We start from the raw sequence: 20,328 nt of genomic DNA, 5'->3' as shown, positions 1-20,328 counted from the left end.
CACACATATATACATACATACATACATACATACATACAATGGAATATTACTTGGCGATCAAAAAGAATGAAATCTTGCCATTTGCAACAACGTGGATGGAACTAGAGAGTATTATGCTAGGTGAAATTAGAGAAAGACAAATATATGACTTCACTCATATAAGGACTTTAAGATACTAAACAGATGAACCTAAGGGAAGGGAAGCAAAAATAATATAAAAACAGGGAGGGGGATGAAACATAAAAGACTCTTAAATATGGAGAACAAATAGGGTAATGGAGGGGTTGTGGGAGGGGGGATGGGCTAAATGGGTAAGGGGCATTAAGGCATCTACTCCTGAAATCACTAGCACTATATACTAACTTTGATGTAAATTAAAGAAATAAATTAAATGATAATTAAAAAAATCATTAAAAAATGAAGTACCTAAAAAAATTTAATAAAAACCATACAAGAGCTCTATGGATAAAGTATATAATGTTAATGAAAAACATTAAAAATACGTAAGTGAATACAAATTTACAGATTCATATATTAAAAGACTTGATACTGTTGTGGTGCCTGGGTGGCTTAGTCTGTTAAGCATCCGACTCTTGTTCTTGGCTCAGGTCATGATCTCATGGCCCATGAGATCAAGCCCTGCATTGGGCCCTGCGCTGACAGTGTTGAGTCTGGTTGAGATTCTCTCTCCCTCTCCCTGCCTCTCCCCTGCCTGTGTGCATACACGTTATCTCCCTCTCTCAAAATAAATAAATAAAAATTAAAAAAAAAAAGAATTGATAATGTTAAGATGTCAATTCATCCCATATTCACTTATAGACTCAGCAGAATAAAAAATCTTTAAGTTGATAAGCTGTTTCTAAAATTTATATGTAAATACAAGGGGCCAAAGGTAGGACATTTTTGGCAAAGCAGCCGAAGATAGGTTGTATAGACATATACTATAAAGCTGTAATAACCAAGATCATGTGGTATTGGCACCAGGATAGACAAAATACTGAACAGTATAGTCCAAAATACAGACCCATACATAGAACAGCACTTGATACAACAGACTGGGCATTTGAGATGACTGGGAAAAGGACACACTTCCCAATAGATGAGACTTGGAATTAAGTGTCCACGTGAAAAAAAAAAAAAAGTTTGCATCCATAGGCAAATCAATTACATATTAAAAAGCTCAATGTCAAACAAAGGCAAAACTAGAATGACTAAAGGATTTCTTACACAAGACACAATATGCATTAGCCATAAGGAAAAAGACTGATACATCTAAGCACTTTACATGAAGAACTATTCATCAAGACACCAAAGCGAAAAGACAGGCTGCAGAGTCAGAGATGTTTGTGATACACCTAAGTGACAAAGGAGTGATATCTAGAATAGATGACCTTTTGTTTGAAATATGATCATTTGCAACATTCATGAACTAACAAATCTATGTACTGAGAACTGACGGCTGTTGATATCATAGAAGGGATGACTAGACATTATATGCTGCTGAAGAGGAACCTAACATCTATTATAAAGAGGTCTTGGCAAAAGACAAATGGAGCCTGATTCTGATTAAACTTCTAGATCCATTTACCAAATTACAGCAAATATAGGGGACAGAAACATACAAACTACACTATGGGAATAAAATCACAAAATCCATTATTATGGGAAACTCCGCAGGACAAATAATATAGTTCTCACAACAAACGAATTGCAAGAAAAATTTTAAAAAAGGAGAAATTAAGAGAGGCAAAGACATTTAAAAACACAGGTAGGGGGTGCCTGGGTGGCTTGGTCTGTTGGGCATCTGACTTCAGCTCAGGTCATGATCTCACAGCTCGTGGGTTGGAGCCCCGCATCAGGCTCTGTGCTGACAGTTCAGACCCTGCAGCCTGCTTCAAGTTTTGCGTCACTCTGTCTCTATGCTCCTCCCCTGTGTGCACGCGTGCGCGCACACTCTCTCAAAAACAAATAAACATAGAAAAAAAATTTTTAAACACAGGCAAAACAGGGGCGCCTGGGTGGCTCAGTTGGATAAGCATCCAACTTCGGCTCAGGTCATGATCTCATGGTTCATGGGTTTGAGCCTCGCGTCAGGCTCTGTGCTGAGCGCTCAGGGCCTGGAGCCCGCTTCAGATTCTGTGTCTCCCTCTCTCTCTCTGACCCTCCCCACTGGCAGTCTGTGTCTGTCTCAAAAGCATTAAGAAAATTAAAAAAAAACAAAAAAAAAAAACTAAACTACAGTATTTAGAAATATAAACTCAGGTGATAAAAAAGAAAATGATTATCACACCAGACAGGATAATGGTTTCTCTTAGCAGGGAAGAGGAACACGGAGGTTCCTAGGGGTCCCCTGGAAAGTCTGTATCTCCATACATATGGCGTTTACAAGGGTATTCACCTTATAATAATTCCCTAAACTGTACATCTGCTTGATGTAGCCTTCTGTACTTGTATCAATACCCTCACTTTCCTAGAAGAAAGGCAAAAAATAAAATCTTTCATTTCTGAATTAAAGAAAAGAGGCAAAAGTCAGTATTTAAAGTATTACTATACAACACAAAATGATTGTCAATGAGACTGATCAAAACCTTTAAAGACATGAGGTTTTACTATTTCACGTAAGAAATGAAGGCATGGTCTAGTCATGGTGGGGCTGGAGATAGAAATGGATGGATTTGAGAATTATCTAATAAAAAGAAGCAAACAAGCTTGGCCTAAAGAAATTTGGACTGTGGTTAGTAGATGTGCACTGCAAAGTGGTATGAGTTAGCAGTTCTGGAGGTACTTAATGTGTATTGTAGGAGTGAGCAAACCAGAAAATATACTGTGGGTAAGGAGCCAGGTAAGAGAAATCTGTGAAGTCAGAATAACGCTTACTCTGGGCCAGGGTGGGAGGACTAGGGATCAGCTATAACCAGAAGGAGGTAAAAGGAATTTCCAGGTCTTAGTAATAATCTGTTTTTTGATCCAGGTGTTCACTACATGGATATAAATTGCATTTTTAACTTTGTGAAAATCCACTGACCTGTACACCTATGCTTTGTACACTTCAAAGAAAATGAAGAAATAAGAAAACTGATATACACACACCCCTCTGATTACAACAACATAAATGCTATATATACAGTATAGACCAAGACTACAAGCCAACACGGACAAAACTAAAATAGTCTGATGAGTTAATATAGTTACATTATCTAACGTGTAAATTTTTAAAAGTGTCACCCACCCGGGAACTGTGAGATAGGTAAGATGGGAATGAGTCTGGATGCCACCTATAACATTTCCATATCCTTAGACAGCTGGCCCTGGTTCAGCTTTGACACTGGGTAGGAAGGTTGGGGGAGATCCACTGACAACCAGCAGTAAAGATAAAGATTCAAGGGGCACCTGGCTGGCTCAGTCAGTAGAGCATGTGACTCCTGATATTGAGGTCAGGAGTTTGAGCCTCATGTTGGGCACAGAGATTACTTAAATAAAAAAATAAAGGGGTGCCTGGGTGGCTCAGTTGGTTGAGTGTCTGACTTCAGCTTGGGTCATGATCTCACAGTTTATGGGTTCGAGCCCCACGTCGGTCTCTGTGCTGATAGCTCGGAGCCTGGAGCCTGCTTTGGATTCTGTGTCTCCCCCTCTCTCTGCTCCTCCCCTGCTCATACACACACACTCTCTCTCTCTCTCTCTCAAAAATAAAATAAAAACATAAATTAAAAAAAATTTTTTTAAAAAGGTAAAAAAATCAAAATGTAGCAATTATCGGGTAACTCCCATTAGTAGCCTTCCCAGCCCTGCTGTAGGAATGGTGTATTCAATTGGTATACAAATACTACAGCACTCAACATATAACCTTACAATGCTTGGGTTCCACCTCCCATTTTTGCCCAAGCAAGGATGGGAAGCCCAGAACAAAGTTCTCATACCGTGTTTCACACTCAAAATGACATCAAGAGCCGAGTAACTTCAGTTTGTAGAATCGTATGAAATTCACCATAAGTGAGTATATACAGCTCCTCAGCACAGAGGGAAGGAGGAGAATCTTATCTGAAAATGACTGTGCCTCTCCACTGACAAGAGCAGAAAAGAGACCCTTTTCACTCAGCCAATTCTTAGGTAGAAAAGCATGTCGGTACCAGTGTCCATGACTCTAGCTGCTGCAACCCTGACCTCTTTAGCAGATCTAAGCACTTTTGCTAATGGCAACCACAGCTTCCCAACTAGGCACACAGCCAACCTCGTCTCGAAGGACCAGACTTGACAAGTGTCCTGCCAGCTTGCCAAGAAGTCAGACCAGGCAACTTCCCTTCTATGCCCTATGCTCTCTCCCAGAGCAAGGGAACAGACTGCCTGCAGCAGCTGCTGTCTGTCAGTCACTGACCTATTTCGGAAGGGAGAGAAAGAGCATCAAGCAAAAGCTTTCACTTCATCATCTACATCTAAATCAGACTCAAAATATAACCTTCAAAAAGGTCATGGGCCAGAGTGGGGAGGTTATAGTGCTGAAGCCATGAAAGAATTTTCACATGTGCCCATCCCCAACACAACATATAATTTTTCTTTCTGTGAGACAGTCTAGGAAGTACTGCTAACTCATTAGGTCTGGTCAGGGAGAAAGGCTGCCAATGAAGAAAAAGGAAAGTGGTTGGGAGATAAAGCGGAGCCTGCGAAATCACCCTAGGGATACAGCTATCACACAGCAGATTAATCCAGTGTCCCAAAGCTCAAAAGTGCTCCTTTAATTCCTAGGAAAGAGCAGGGTCCACTCTGTTGACAGCAGTCTGCAAACTTCTCTAAAGACTTTGGGTAACAGGCTATCATGTCGGAGAAAAACAAGCCACCTCAATAAGATATTCCAGCCCTTTCTATGATGTTGTAGAGCACTTCCCCTTCATTTCCTCTCCTGTCACGTCTTGGGGAAATTGTCAAGATGGGAAGCTGTGCTCTATGAAGAGAAGTCTGGCTCTGTATTTTCCCAGTCCCAACCTGAGGCTTCCTCCCTCTTTCCTAAGAAATTAAACCTACAAACAAATTGCAAAAACAAAATTGCAAAACAAATAAGAGAGCAACTACATAGGCTGGAGGGGGACTCTATAGAGATATCAACCAATTGTATGCAGGGACTGTATCTGGCTGTGATTCAGATTAACAAACTATAAAAAAAAAAAAAAATCCAGAAGATAACTTGAGTAACAGTGGATACCTGATGATATTAAATAACCTTTTTAGATGTGAAAATGGTTATATATTTCTCTTTTTAAAAAAAGTCGTCATTTTTTGATATAAATTCTGAACTACTTACTTAAAGCTTAAATGATAGAACTAATTAGGATACGGTTTAAATTACTGGTATGGCAAGGGAAAGGCTGATGCACGTAGCTGAAACAAGATGAGCTAGGAGTTTTTAAATTGGGTGATGGGGATACATAGGTATTCATACTCTTCTCTTCACATATGTATGTGTGTATGCATATATGTGTTACGTATACACGTGTGTGCTTTTTACCTTTTATAATATAAATGCTGTTTTTAAAAGTCAGATTTGCTTCCCTGGAGTCATTAGGGCATCTGATCTCAGAAAAGTGAGTGAAAAGGGTACCTTTTCTTAGCTGATCCTATAGTTGAGAAAATCAGCCTCAAGATCTCTGTAAGAAAAAACTACCTAAACTCAGGCTCAGATCCTTGAAGAGGGAGAGAGGATGCCACACCTGCTATCTCAGCACCCTGTCACTGTTAGGTATCCAGTAGCCAGACACCACCGTGTTCTCTGTTCAGAGGGCGAGGATATGCTCAATCTGTGGCTGGGGATGCAGGCAGCCTGCAGCAAGGTAAGTCCCTGGTGAGCAAGTGCTGAGTAAAGGGGTCAGTGGCTGCGTCTCAGCCTGTCTCACTCCTCCCCCAGCGGGGCTCCTCCCTTGCCCAATTCTTTTTTTCCTGCGTCACAAACACAAAATGGAGTTAGCTAGGAGCAAAAACAATCTGTCTAAAATGGCTGAATGCAGTAGGGAGTGCCAGGCAATAAAGCAAAGGGAAAGGGCACCCCCTGCTGTCCAAGAGAAGTACCCCATTTTTCTTTCTTCCCTATTATTGCATATGTTAAAAGAATTCATCCAAGCTAATTGTGTCATAAATCTTGATTCTTATGTTGAATTCGAAAACTGAAGCAGACTGAGGCATGAAGGAACATAATTTCCAGTCTGTGAAGACAGATAAGAGTCAAGGCACAAAGTCAGCGGCCGGAGTCCTAGTGACTGCTGAGTTCTGAGCAGTAACAGTTTCTAAGGGCCCCCAGAGCGGAAGGGAGTTCCTACGTAGCACAGTATTCCCTAACTGCAGGAATGAGCTAATGGCGCCCAGAGTCTCACAGCTGTAGCCATCACTTCCCCAGGAATTCCTGTGGCAGGCTTCTCTCTGTGAAGACCACAAACAGGAAATGGAAGAGAAGGGAGTTGCCTGACATCCTAGAAGCTAAGTTCTTAAGAATTGCAGGTGTGAGTGAGTAAGTGAGGTAGAAAAAAGGACTCTGGGAAAGTTCTGTTGAGAACACAGCTGGCTCTAAAGCCAGTTACATGTGCAGGGCTGAAAGATTCAGGCTGAGCTATAAAGCAACTCCACCTAACCTTTGGGCTCACTGACTCAGGACCAGACTCTACTCGCTCTGCCCAAGATGAACCTGCGTCGTCGTTTGTCCCTATTCTACAGGGAACACCCTCCATTGATCTTAGGCTGCATTTCCCTTAAGTAACCCAAGTACTTTATGACTAAAAGAGAACACAGGAGAAAGGTAGAAAATGTGGAACATGCTGAGAAATCTATGGATCCAAGTCACCAATAGCATTCATTCACTTAAATGAGGTGGCACAAATATGTGAGCTAATCCAACGTCCATGAAGTGAGATAATGGCAGGACATACATTTGAGCACAGAATCACAATAGGAAGTTAAAAAAAAGTGGACTCCAGTACCATTATAGTTCTCTCTCTGATAAAATAGGGCCTTTGGGGGCGCCTGGGTGGCGCAGTCGGTTAAGCGTCCGACTTCAGCCAGGTCACGATCTCGCGGTCCGTGAGTTCGAGCCCCGCGTCAGGCTCTGGGCTGATGGCTCAGAGCCTGGAGCCTGTTTCCGATTCTGTGTCTCCCTCTCTCTCTGCCCCTCCCCCGTTCATGCTCTGTCTCTCTCTGTCCCAAAAATAAATAAACGTTGAAAAAAAAAATTTTTTTTTAAAAAAAATAGGGCCTTTGGAGAAGAGTCCTAGATCTCCCTAGCTTATCTAAAAGATCTGAACACTTAGTAAGATCTGTAGGTAGTACACACAACAACAAACTCCGTGAGGGCAACATAGCTAAGATTCACCAAGTCCACCCAGTGTACAATAAGCTGTGTCTATCAAGCTCTACCTAAGTTCTCTGATTCTGAGGAAAGGACAGAACAAGAGGGCCCTTCCATGTGCTAATGTAAGAAGCTGCCCATGTGGAGGATGTCTACTTCATATTCCCCATGGATGTAATATACATGAGTGGAAAATTCAGCACCTTGAAGCCCCTCATAAGAATACACCATAGGAGGGAAAACCAGATTCCTATCACTGACCTCTCCCGGCAAAACAAATACCCATCTGCTAAATCCCACATAACCAAACCACAGTGGATAGGCAAGCTTTAAGGCAAGATGGGACCAACTGGTAAAATGCATAAACCTGAAGGAGAAGAACAAAGCAGGACTGAATTCCAAAGGTACAGAGCTGAAGTGCTAAGAGTTAGGAAGAAGGGAGCAAATCAAAGTCTGAAAGGGTGGCAAAAAAGCACTATCAGAAATCTGGGCAATGCTCAAAACATTTGATCTCTCAGACAAGAAGTCACTGAATTTCTCCCAGATACTTTCCCAGCACACCCAGGAAGGTGACTTAACATGGGAGTGCTAAGGAAGAGAGATGAGCTTCGGGGCCTGGAAGGAGAGACAAGAGACAGTAAGGCTAGAGGACAGGAGAAAAGGCATCAATATACGGCACTAGGTATAAAGTTTTTGCCTTTCTTAAAAGAAATCAATCAGGCTCTAAATAAGAGCCACACATTTTAACTGGCTGACATATTTTTAAATTCTCTTTTAGCTTCTATGTTCTCCTCATCTCATTTTTTTCCCCTGGAGATTTATTTGTTAAAGAAATCAGGACTGGTCACTGGTGAAAAGCAAAGAGTGCTCACCCAGTGCCACGACAGTCCCTGGAAGCAGGCATCTCTGAACACGCCTGCCTTCTTGGTACTCCCTTCCACTAAATCTTAGATTCTGAGCCTAACAGATCTGGAGTCAAATTCTGGCTTGCTATTTACTTGCTGTAAGATCTTAATAAACAAAGGATGTATTAATTCTGTACTTCCCATTTCTCAGTTATAAAATGAAGATAACACCTACTAGGCAGCACTGTTCCAAGAATTGGAAGTAACAGATAATGTGCTCCTATCATTCACGGCATCTGATATCAAACGGTATTCTTGAATCAGTTTAAGAAAGCAAAATACCTCCATTATTTTCTAGATTCTTGGAGCAGTTTTAATCTCTGCTGTACCTCTCCTAAATCCTGAGTAAACTGCACATTTCTAAGCTGTTTTCGGTAACAAAGGATCCTAGAAACACTCTACATTTTAGTCAGGGTCCTGGGAGGAGAAGTAATAGAGTAAGTGCCTAACAAAGAGAACACAAGGAGTAAATACCCAGCCCCCAGCCTGAGTCTGCAAAGGCAGCAGCTGGTTTTCGTCACACTGCTGTTTTTTTCCCTTCTTTGTTCCTAAGGTGGAAGCCAGGAAAGGGTGTGGAAAGCGAGGGGAGGGGGGTTGAAGGGGTGGGGATGAGGGCAGAACCGTCATCACTGTTACTGAAAGTCACCTGATACTCTCCTCCAATCCCTAGTCTCTGACATCACAATTTGGAACCGGAGCCAAAATAGCTCAACTGCGCACACCCCGTGGTTGAAAAGAAAAATGCAAGCAGAACAGGAAAAGGGGGTCATTCTTCAAAGGATTTAGCAGTTTTTCTTGCCACGAGGAAATTTAAACACACACTCACCTTATCTTCCAAACTAACAGATAACAAAAGAAAGAATCACAGACTGTAAGAACAGAGTTGGAATTAATACAGGATCAGAAAGGAGGAAAAGTTCCATCCCATCTTGCAAACACGGGGTTTCCAATGCCCTGCTGTTGTATAAATGGAGTTCCCTCACTCAAAGCTGCTGGAACAAATAGCTTTTTAAATTAGAATCTGATTTTTCAAAGACAAGCAGGCTAGGATTACTATGGGGAGTGAAATAAGATGCTTTTACCTGCTGTGTAGAACTGGATATTAGCATTCTGCTTTGTAAACACTAATTTCTTAGGTAAAGTACTTTTAAAAACCCCCTTTTCAGCATCATGGCCACTGGCAAACTTTCTTCTTAACCCTTTTGTTCTTCCCATTTAAAAAGTCAGATGACCACATTATAGAGAAATTAGTAGGAAAAGAAATCTAGCACCCTAACAAATTCTGTCATAGTATTCTGGTATATTCTCTTCCAATCTTTTACTTCTGCATTTTTTTCTGTAAAACAAAATTGCAATAATGGTTGTACATAATGGTTTCCTGCTTTTCCTGCCTAACACCATATCTGAGTGTTCTTCCAAGTTGCTCTGAAAGCAATGTGCCGGAATTTTTTTTTTTTTTAATTTTTTTAATCTTTATTTTTGAGAGAGAGAGACAGAGTGCGAGCAGGGGAGGAAGAGAGAGATAGAGAGGGAGACACAGATTCCTAAGCAGGCTCCAGGCTCCGAGCTGTCAGCAGAGCCCCATGAGGGGCTTGAACCCACGAACCATGAGATCATGACCTGAGCCAAAGTCGGACGCTTAACCGACTGAGCCACGCAGGCGCCCCAATGATGTGCCGGAATTCTTAAACAAAACAGTTATAGTGTAGTAAGTTCTAGAACTATTCTTTCCAGAACAAAAACGAAGAAGGAAGGAATAAATGAGGCAGGCCATCCCTTTCCTTTGAAGACCACATCCCTCCTATGAAGTAGCATCCCTATGCTAGTGATACAAAGCTCTGCTCCTGCTTGAGAATATAATGCTCCAGAAGTAGCTAGAGTCTGGAAGGGCCCACAGAAGAACTTTTCAAAACTCTCTTCTTCACACCACAATGGCCGGAAGGCTTCAGTATGAGGTGTCCTACATTTATAAATTGGTGTGTTCAATTATTTATTACATAACAGAGTTTGCAGGGAGAACAAGAGGACACATCCACACACTCAAGATGCAGTCAGATTAACTAAATTGTCGCAGCTGTTTCAAAAAAAAGGACAGATTACTTCACTACCATATTTTTATTCTCGTGTTCATTAGAAAAGCAATGCATGCTTGTTGAAAATTAGATTTCTTTTAATGACAAAGATATCTATGTACTGACATGAAAAATCTCCATGATATAGGAAGTACAGAACAATAAAGGTAGTATGTTACCTTTTGGTAAGGGGATGGAGGATAAGAATCTGTCAGTTTTTGCTTATAACTGCATTTTTAAAAACAATGAAAGTATAATCAAGAAACTAATAAAAATGATGACCTCTAAGGGTAGGGAGGGGGAGGATGGAATGGATGAACACTAGGGTGGTTATGAGACTTCTTCATACCATGTTGACTTCTCAACTACCTAGATTACTTATGCAGAAAACCAGATAACGGAGAAGCAGGAAAGCCCCAGAGGAAACATCCTGTGGTGGAGGTATCATTAGTACTCCCTGAAAACTGGTCTATAATTTCATGTTTACAGGGAGATTGGTCCCATATTAGCAAAAGAGTAAGTTCACATCTGACAATTCCCAAAGCATGTAAGGGATGCTAAGAACAGGGCTGTTCCCGTAAGGCAGCTGCTTTGGGCCCCAGCATGTAGCAGGCTAAAAAGCACTGGATCACTCTCCTGCTTATCCTAAAGCCCAGCTCTGCTCTTGACATTTCCTGGAGATCCCATTCTTCTTCCTAAACACATCCCTGATCTCTACCAACTCCAGGTCTCCATGGTGAAGGAATAACCAAACAAGAGCAAGAGTTGTCTGCCCAAGTGTAGCCCCTTCATCACGATCTGGACTTCCTGGTCTTACACAACTCCATCCTTGTTGTACAACTGGAGGGATTTCCCATCATCTGCCTGCCACACATATCCTCCATCCTCATCATCAGTCTCTAAGTGGTTCCTAGCTACACAGACTCCAGAGAACTTCTTCAAAATATCCTTCAAAGATACCTAACGAGACCTGGCCAGAAGATGGCAAAAAAAATTTTGTGAAAACAAGTGCTCCTGAATTAGAGCCTCTAGAATGTCAGGAATCAATAGAAAATGTCATATTGCCTGCTAACTTATCTTGTATGATCTCCATAAAAACAAGGATAATACCTACTCTGAAAGAGACACAATTGAAATCTGCAGATAATGCTGGATGGTACCCTGGGTTTAAAAGATATAGTTTCAGTCTATGCATGTCAAGAACAGTAATACAGGCACACACTAAAGTTTGAATAGCTAGAAAGAGGCTCTAAAACTGGAATTATCTTGGGGGTAATTAGGAGTTAACAGTGATAGAAAAGGGTTGACAGTAAAAACTTTTCTGTACCAGCAAATTCTATCCAAGACAGACCAGGGGAATTCCCTGAGGGAAATTTATTCAGTATACTATCTCTGGGAAGTTAGGAGTATATTATCAGCGGGGAGTTCCATTATATGCTTGAAGGAGCTATTCAGCAGAGACAGAGACAGGATTGGGAATATTTTTATCATGAAGTTATAAATATGTGTAGAATGAACTGTCAAGCTGGTAAAAAACAATTTTTTCTTTAAGCCTTCTAAAAGGAAGGCTATGATTTCATGAATTTATCAGACTAAAAAAAAAAAAACAAAAACATGCTACAGCATCTGTGCCCTCCAAAAACCACCAGTGTTGCTCCTATAAAGATACTAGCTGCAAGAGGATAAGATCCTTTCGTAAAAGACAAGTTACAGCTTCCTGTCTTTTACTGATCAGTCCTCCAAATGTATTTCCTGACAGATAGAGGGCAGCATAACACACAGTTTGTATTTGAAAATCACAGAGGCTGTCTCTCTCTAACGTGACTGCATCACTCGCAGACGTAACAATGACACAACTAAAACAGAAGAGATCCATGTGCCATCTGGTGGCGAAAAGGAGAAAGAGCACTCTTCAGATATATCAAATTCCTCTAGTTTAGAAGGAATTAAAGTTTAATTATCTTTATCTGATGACACCCTCCCTTAAATCTCCACCAGTAAGTCTTCCATGGAAAGTAAACCGGCAGTCTTCATGAAACCTTTCACAGTTTTACACTAGTTTAGTTCCATACCCCCAAACACTAATTGAAAGCAAGCAGCAATTTCTAATGCCTGATCTCAGTGCAGGGAAAATGAATGAAACTCAAAACAAAACAACAGAAGAATTTTTTAGCAAACAGTCAAAACAAAAGAGTTTGAGATGATAACACCAAAGACAACTTATACAAGCAAAAAGAAAGGGAAAAAAACCAGAATAACAAAACCCAGAAGTTTCAAGTTGAGAGTATCTTTTGGTTAATCTGTCTCATTTTATAGATGAGGAAAGAGGTATGAAGGAATATCGCTGGTGCAATCTCCTTAGTAGTCTGATTAAAACAAGGTACCACATTCCCCTATCAGACACTACAATAAGTAATTCCTGATTTTTGATGGTAGGATAAATTGGTACTATCCTATACTTAGCAATATGGACACAGAAACTTTAAGAATATACTGGAGAAATGCAAATATACAGAGATAAATATAAAATTATTCTTCTTGTAGCACTGCTTATAGTATAAAAAGCTGGTAACTTCTCAGTAAGAGATCAAGTGTATAAAGTTTAGATTTATTCATGTGACAAAGTACAATTACTCACTAGAAATAATGGGAATACATCTGTATGTAATGGTATCAAGAGATGCTGAGAAATGTTCAGCAAAATGCACAACGGTATCTACCACATGGAATCCCACAGATTAGATTAAAAATGTGTGTATACCCTCACATTTCTGTAATTTTACTTTTAAAAAAAATTTTTTTAATATTTTTATTTATTTTTGAAGGAGAGTGAGACACACAGAGCATGAGCAGGGGAGGAGCAGAAAGAGGGAGACAGAGAATTCGAAGCAGGCTCCAGGCTGTAAGCTGTCAGCACAGAGCCTGATGCAGGGCTCGAACTCACAAACTGTGAGATCATGAGCTGAGCCGAAGTTGGACGCTCAACTGACTGAGCCACCCAGATGCCCCTGTAATTTTATCTTTTAACGCCCCTGTCCCTTAAAGTTCCAGTTAAGATTAAGATTCTATTGGAAAATTTCCCACCTTTTCCCATCTGAAAAGGATTTCACCCTTTCATTTATTAGAATAACACATACAGCTGAAAGGTATGTTAACCATGGTCACTCCAGGCAGGGAGAAGACTTTTTTTAAAAAATATTTTTAGGGGCGCCTGGGTGGCGCAGTCGGTTAAGCGTCCGACTTCAGCCAGGTCACGATCTCGCGGTCCGTGAGTTCGAGCCCCGCGTCAGGCTCTGGGCTGACGGCTCAGAGCCTGGAGCCTGTTTCCGATTCTGTGTCTCCCTCTCTCTCTGCCCCTCCCCCGTTCATGCTCTGTCTCTCTCTGTCCCAAAAATAAATAAAAACGTTGAAAAAAAATTTAATAAAAATAAAAAATATTTTTAGTGTATTCTATGTATTTGCTGAAATGAAGATATCATAATAGTACAGGAAGTGGCTTCAGACAGGACCATGGTAAGAGAGAGGAAGACACAGAGAGTGGGTATAATAATGACAGAAGTCTACAGAAGCATGTTTTCTGATGGCTTCAGTATTCTCAGTGAAGCAGGAGGACTGAGAATGAGGGAGATATTGGGTCTTTGAGAAGAGAAAAAGTGTGAAATTATCATTTAGAAGAATAGGAAGTTGAAGGTACTCGAAATGTTTAATATCCAATTGCTTGGCAGGATCAAGGGCTAAGCAACATTGCAAACTGAGCGGAGGAGACCCAGAAGAAAGAACAGCCAGTGAGGTAGGAGAAAAAGTAAGAGCATCTGCTGTCCTGAAAACTTGAAAAGTCTATCATGGAGGACCAAATGTTTGCTTTTCTCCAGCCACTTTCATCAGCACAGCTACCTGTACAGGGCAAGGAGAGACTGTGGTTTTTGTCAATCAACTATGATGAAATCAGAGAGAGGTAACAGAAGGGGAAAACATCCAAGAGAGTGATAATTATGATAATGAACCATGGAATTTTAGCTGAGGAGGAGAGTGAAGTCATCGAGGAACAGAAAGACAGTGAAAGGTGGTAGGACAAATGGACTGGAAGTCCCAGGGGGTGGCGGTCAGGATACTAGAGAGAGAAGTAAAAACATAGAACATGGGTGGCATGAAATTAAGACTGTGGAGGGACTGCAGTTTTGGTGATGACTGTAGGAGGGAATGGATGAGGTAGAGGACAAGATCACCGCAAAAGAAGAATTCAAGGAAGTGGGAAGCCAAAATACTGGCAGGATCATGACCCTTTCGTACAGAAATTGCAAAGAATTAAGGTGGAAGTGGTACTGGAGTACTGCAAAGAGTAACCAATTGCTAACCTGGCTGAGAGAGGAGTAACTTGGGATGTTAGTAGATCATTGGCACTAAGAAAGGAACTGGGTGATGTAATTTGATGTCATGAGATTCAAAATTATGCGTTTTTAGCCAAGAGAAAGGTGGTATGATCTTAAAGTGGCAAAAACAACAAAGAGGACATCTATACCATCTCTGGGTCCAGGTCCATTAAGATGAGATTTATGTGGGAAAAAAACCCATCACAGGAGAAACACAAGAAGGAAAGCAGTGTTGAGGGAAAGCCAGGTTTCTATTAGACCAACAAGGTTAAGTTGATGTTATTGGAGACTTTGCTTGTATTGGACCAGAAATTCCAGAGGGCACAGTGAATGGGTTTCAGGTGCTCAGGTAGGATCAGAGGAGGAGACTGAATAGGAGATACGTAGACCCTTAAGGGGATTCGAGTATGGGATGTGAGGACGACCTATAGTAATACACACCAAGATAAATAGCATAATATTAGATCCAGTGAATTCAAGGCAAATGGCGATGGAAAGGTTGAGAGGAGAGAGGAGTATGTGAAAGGGATGGTTTAGGTTCTTTTTTTATACCCCTGATGATGGGCAGAGGACAACCCAAATGTTCAGGGCTCCTCATTACCCCAGGTGATAGGAGATTCAGGTTTTTTAGATGATGAGGAAGTGCCCTCTGATATTATGGAACTTCCCAAGTACTTTGCACTAACTCATAGACTGATCCTACTTAGAACCCAAGAAAATTAGTAATTAAAAGACAATAATCCCAACAAATATTCACTTGAATAGCACTTGGAGTCTTAATCCTATACACTTGAGAGCAGTAACGAACTGATGGAACAGACATCTTTCTGCCAAGACATTCAATGAATAGAGTGGAGCATGCTGAGCTCTTACAAAATCTTGTTTCTAGGGGTTAAAGTTGCAGAAACTGTAAAGATTCACTTGGACATTTCCTGATAAAAATCCAACTGAAAGAGTGCCCCCTAGTGGACAGAAGAGGATCACAGGGAAAAGGAAAGACCCTTTGACCTCTGGGGAAAGAAGGGATTGCTTCCCCACCACTGGCTACCCTTGAAGCCTGAACCAAACAAGTTCTGGGAGAGCAACAGAGGATTGTTGCCAACAGTTCTGACCTGTGGGACAACAGCACAAACACTGGGATCTTGATGCACACAGTCAAATCCTAATGAAAATACTGTTACTGTGTATGAAATTTGCAGCTCTTGGTCAAGATCTTACTTTTAGGCAGAGTTCTTTCTAAATTACTGCTGATAACCACTTGGAGAGCTGTTCTGATGATGCCCAAAGTTGCCACAAGGCCCCTCATACTTTTTAACAGGGAGAGGGTTTAACCTACATATTGTCTGTCCAATGCACACCACTAATGGAGATTAGCTTGTGGATCTTAAAAGCCCAGAACATTTTTGGATGGAAGGAATAAACCTAAAAAGGAAAATGTCACTGTTACCTAGCACATCAGTTATCACTTCTTACACCATTCCAAGGACAGCATTTTTCATGGGATCAAGTCATTAACAAAAGAGAGTAAGAGTTAGAAGGAAAGCTGAATGAAAAACTACTTATCTCATACATACAAATAATGACCTGAGGTCACCACGGTGATGAAAATGCTCCTTAGGAAAAGATGAAAAAAATTAAAATTTAACTAATGAACGTGTTCCCAAGGAATTCAAAAGGCAGAGTCAAGAAAGAGACCATGATAAAAGACTCCTTGCTGATCACCATAAGAAGAGTGAGAAAGTAAAAAGGGCTAGAAGTTTTTATAGCACCGCCTATCAAATCTGAATTCATAATATTCCCTGGCAAGGAATAAATCAACTGAGGAAATTTGTGATTTATAGAAAGTCAAGAGTTCAGAAACAAGAGACTAATCTTTAAGAGAGAAAAATGATCAAGAGAACTTGTAGTATACATCTGAGGGCTGGCTCCTCTCTCTGGGCTCTTACTTAAAAAGGCCCACATCTTCCTGAACCGTAATGAAGAAGTGGCTGGAGACCTCTGACTAAGGAGGGAGATGTAAAGAGTGAGGTAGGCGTTTTCTTTAAGGTTCATTCCTGGAGTAGGTATACAAGAGGCTTTAGGGATCAGTAAAATAAAAGGGGGATACAGCTATGTCTAACAAGTAACGGAGACTTGTGTTTAGCAAATGAGAAAGGAAATAATGCAATGTTATGAACACCCACTGTCCAAATAACTTCCTCATCAAGCCTGGCAACTACTAGGCTGAAATCATCTAAGCAGAACTTTTATTGTAATAGAGAAGCAGGTCTTAGTTCTCCAACTGGATTCATTGCTACTAGTGAATATACTAGAATCAAAACATGTCTCTTCTTCTTCAACCCTAAATATCCAGTATTTCACCTACTTTCCCTAATCTGTTATTTCTTTTTTGTACTAAGAGTCACTGCCAATTCAAGGACAGAAGTGAAGTGCCCGAATGAATGAAGTAGTTGCAAAACTACTTCTTTCATCTTTTGTCTGGAGCTAAGCTTCTGGAAACATTTAGGGGAGGGATATACACTTCTGGAACGCAGAGGGCCAGAGCAAGGACTTTGGAATCAAACACTCAAGAGTGAGAATCCTGGCTTTGGCACTTACTATATAGACTTGTAAAAGTTATTCAAATTAGGTCTCTAATTCTTTATCTGAAAGACAGAATATTTACAGAGTGCTAATGAGTATTTATCTATTGCTTAATTACATCATCAATATTAAGACTATGAACCTGAAACTGGTTACCTACCTGACAAAAAGGATTAAGGATGAAGATATTCTGAAATTTTACATGGACATGTTTAAAACATCAGAAACAAAAGAAACCTTGCTTTTATAATCAGGAGACCTGGGCCCTTAGAGGCCTACCTCTGAAGCTGCTAAAGCCTGAATTTCCTTACCTGACATAAACTTAGTTTAACTAAGATCCTCAAAGTCTTTTTTTACTCAAGTGTTTTTTTTTCAGGTACGTTGTGATCAAGGGGCTACTTGGGAATATGCATGCAGTTTGCCAACCTGAAGCACCAAGAGAAGGAAGTTCAAAACTGCATCAGGAAAGCCAAGGGCAAATTAGCCCTGATCACAGTGGGAGTTATACATGGGATGGGGTCCCTATGCAGTACTTCTGCCTGCTACCTGAGACCCCTGCAGCAATGGCATTAAATCAACTATTCTGTTCCCAAGAGACATGTTAAATAAGTCCCAATATTCAAATACCTCTTGTATCACCAGAGATTTACAGACTAACTCAAAGGGGAAAAAAGCAGGCAAACAGAGAAGAAAAAAATAAATATCGGACATTAAAGTCAGTAAAACATTAAAAATCCAAAGAAAAAATTATTTTTAAAATGGGGAGGCATTTCTTTTTTGGGGGGAAATGAATGAAAACATAGATGTACCATGGACAACAAGCAGCAGGAATGTCCTGGTGCATCTGAGTGCTATAAGTAACTTAGAGTTGGGTAAATAGTAAGCACTTAGGATTATATTTGACAGAGAAAATAAAACCTCCCCCAGGAATTTCTTTAAATCATTAAGATTTAGAATGTCTGGAAAACTCATGATTTTGTAGTTTTCAGAACACACCCTCAAGTGTTTCCTAATGAAAAGACAGGGACATTAAGACAGTATGCCAATTTAACAGCTGCAAATGGTAACTGAAACTAAAGATATTTAAAGACTAGCTAGAGGGGTGCCTGTCAATCAGTTAAGTGTCTGACTCTTGATTTCGGCTCACGTCATGATGTCAAGGTCGTGAGATTGAGTCCCGTGTCCGGCTCTGTGCTGAGCATGGAGCCTGAGTAAGATTCTCTCTCTCTGCCTCTCCCCTGCTTGTGCATTCAGCAATCTACTAGTGAGGATTATTACTACACAAAAATCACTAGTCCACTAAACCAAACTAAAGAAAATTTAAAAAAGAACCAAGGCTGGTAGAAAGTTAGAAACTTAAATGAAAAGAATGTCATTTCTAGGGCAGAACCTGAGAACTGAAGGATCATTAAAAAGTTTGGTTACAGTGCTGAAAATGACAAAAGGTAAAGTCTGGCTTGGGTATTTTTAACATACCATCTATCAATTCACAGGGGAAATAAAATGCCAAGGAAAACCATTAAACTGCAGAAAATCCCACTCTCATCAACAGTAATATGAGTGTACAGAAGTAGGATGTGACCAAGGCAGGAGGAAAGGGGTCCAGCCAGTATGCATGCACAGTGGCACTCAGAGCACAGCTGCAAGAAAGCAACTTAGGCCAGAGCCAACAAAGGGCTAGATTCTGTGACCTTACAAATTAGGAAATCATTTGATTTTGAGTTTCTCTGTCAACTAGTCTTTGGTGATATACCAGAGTAGGGTAAGTTGTCACTGTCATGGTATTTTTCACTAAGAGGGTGGAAGTAATCCACTGTGCTGGGCTTTAGTTCAGAAGATGACAGCTCTTCTGGAATACAAGGCCACTTTGCCCTGAGTGACAGGGCAACATGTCAAGTCTGAGCACAGCGATCTCACACTCTCAGATACATGCACATATCTAGGGACCACCAAAGACACCTAGCAATGTTAGGCTCCTTATAAGAAAGTGCAGCTTGGTCCCCTCAGATCACTTAAGGAATAAAATAAAGGGGCAGGAGGAGGGCAGAGAGACGATGGGGAAATGCTCAAAAGTTGCACTTAGTTTCCATCACTAGGGTCATAATATACCCCTAAGTAAATAAAAAAGCTTTCAGATGGAAATACAAAATTAGTGGGCTATAATTGTCATTAAATTCAAATACTGTATTCTTCAGGGGAAATAACTACAAGTGCCCCATCATAAGGCAGCACAAAACCACAAAAATTAGGAAGTGAAGAAAGAAGAGGGCAAAAAGATCAGTTCTTCTAGAACACAGGGGAAGATACAAAGGTGAAGAAGCAAGAATTTATACCAAAAAAAAACATGGACCAGAAGACAAGATCCCTAGATCTGGTCATTTAACCTTGGGCAAGGTACCTACTCACTCCAAACATGCTACAGAATGGAGATAATACACATCCTGCTTATCTCTTAAGGCTTCTTTGCAGATCCAAGAAGTAACACATGTTAAAGCAGGTAGAAGACTACAAAACACAACAGAAATGTAAGGTAACAGTATTAGTACTTCAGGTGTGGCAGCGTGGACTTAAAATAACTTTCTACCCTGTCAGTTAACATCACAGGTACTGAGCCTTCTGGACTATTAATAAAAAAAAAAAAAAAAAAAAAAAAACTGCAGTAGAGATATCAATCCCTGAACTCTCAGTCTTCTTAAGAGAAATCGCTTTACATCTGCTTCATCTCGCTCTAATGTTCAAGATACTCAATTAAAAGGCTCTTCTGTATTCTTACCTTTTGAAGCTGGAGGGAAAATGGCCATGAAAACATCAAATATTGAAAAGAAATGGAAGGGAAAAAAAAAAAAAAGAATCACACATGGCTCTGTTACTATAGACAGTCACTCAATCACCTAAGCTATTCAAAACTCCACCCAACCCTTTATGAGTGTAGGTCTACGATGGCACCTTAAAGACAGTGTCAGAATCCGTTCAAGGGTATTATTAACAGGGGCCTAGACTGAGCTTCTTGTCACCTTAATCTCATATCCCCAACAAGTTATACTGATATAAAATACCCATATACAAAACAAACTGGG

General features: G+C 40.5%; 1 protein-coding gene across 5 annotated transcripts in view; it reads right to left on the bottom strand.

Annotated features, from left to right (window-relative positions):
- Positions 1-20,328, bottom strand: part of DIAPH1 (diaphanous related formin 1) — a 105,625-nt gene that overhangs the window by 39,970 nt on the left and 45,327 nt on the right. For 3 of the 5 annotated variants that reach the window (XM_040454524.1, XM_040454505.1, XM_040454491.1), the window contains one exon: positions 20,025-20,033. The exons of the other annotated variants lie outside the window; for them this stretch is intronic. In XM_040454524.1, coding sequence (XP_040310458.1) covers positions 20,025-20,033 — 9 coding nt within the window. The remainder of the gene's footprint in view (positions 1-20,024; positions 20,034-20,328) is intronic. 5 annotated transcript variants of the gene reach the window in all.

Source organism: Herpailurus yagouaroundi, unplaced genomic scaffold, assembly GCF_014898765.1.
Source record: "Herpailurus yagouaroundi ecotype Mexico unplaced genomic scaffold, PumYag 29, whole genome shotgun sequence".
In the NCBI taxonomy this organism is placed as follows: Eukaryota; Metazoa; Chordata; class Mammalia; order Carnivora; family Felidae; genus Herpailurus; species Herpailurus yagouaroundi.
The sequence above is the reverse complement of the archived record's forward strand: the minus strand, read 5'-3'. Positions and strand labels throughout refer to the sequence as shown.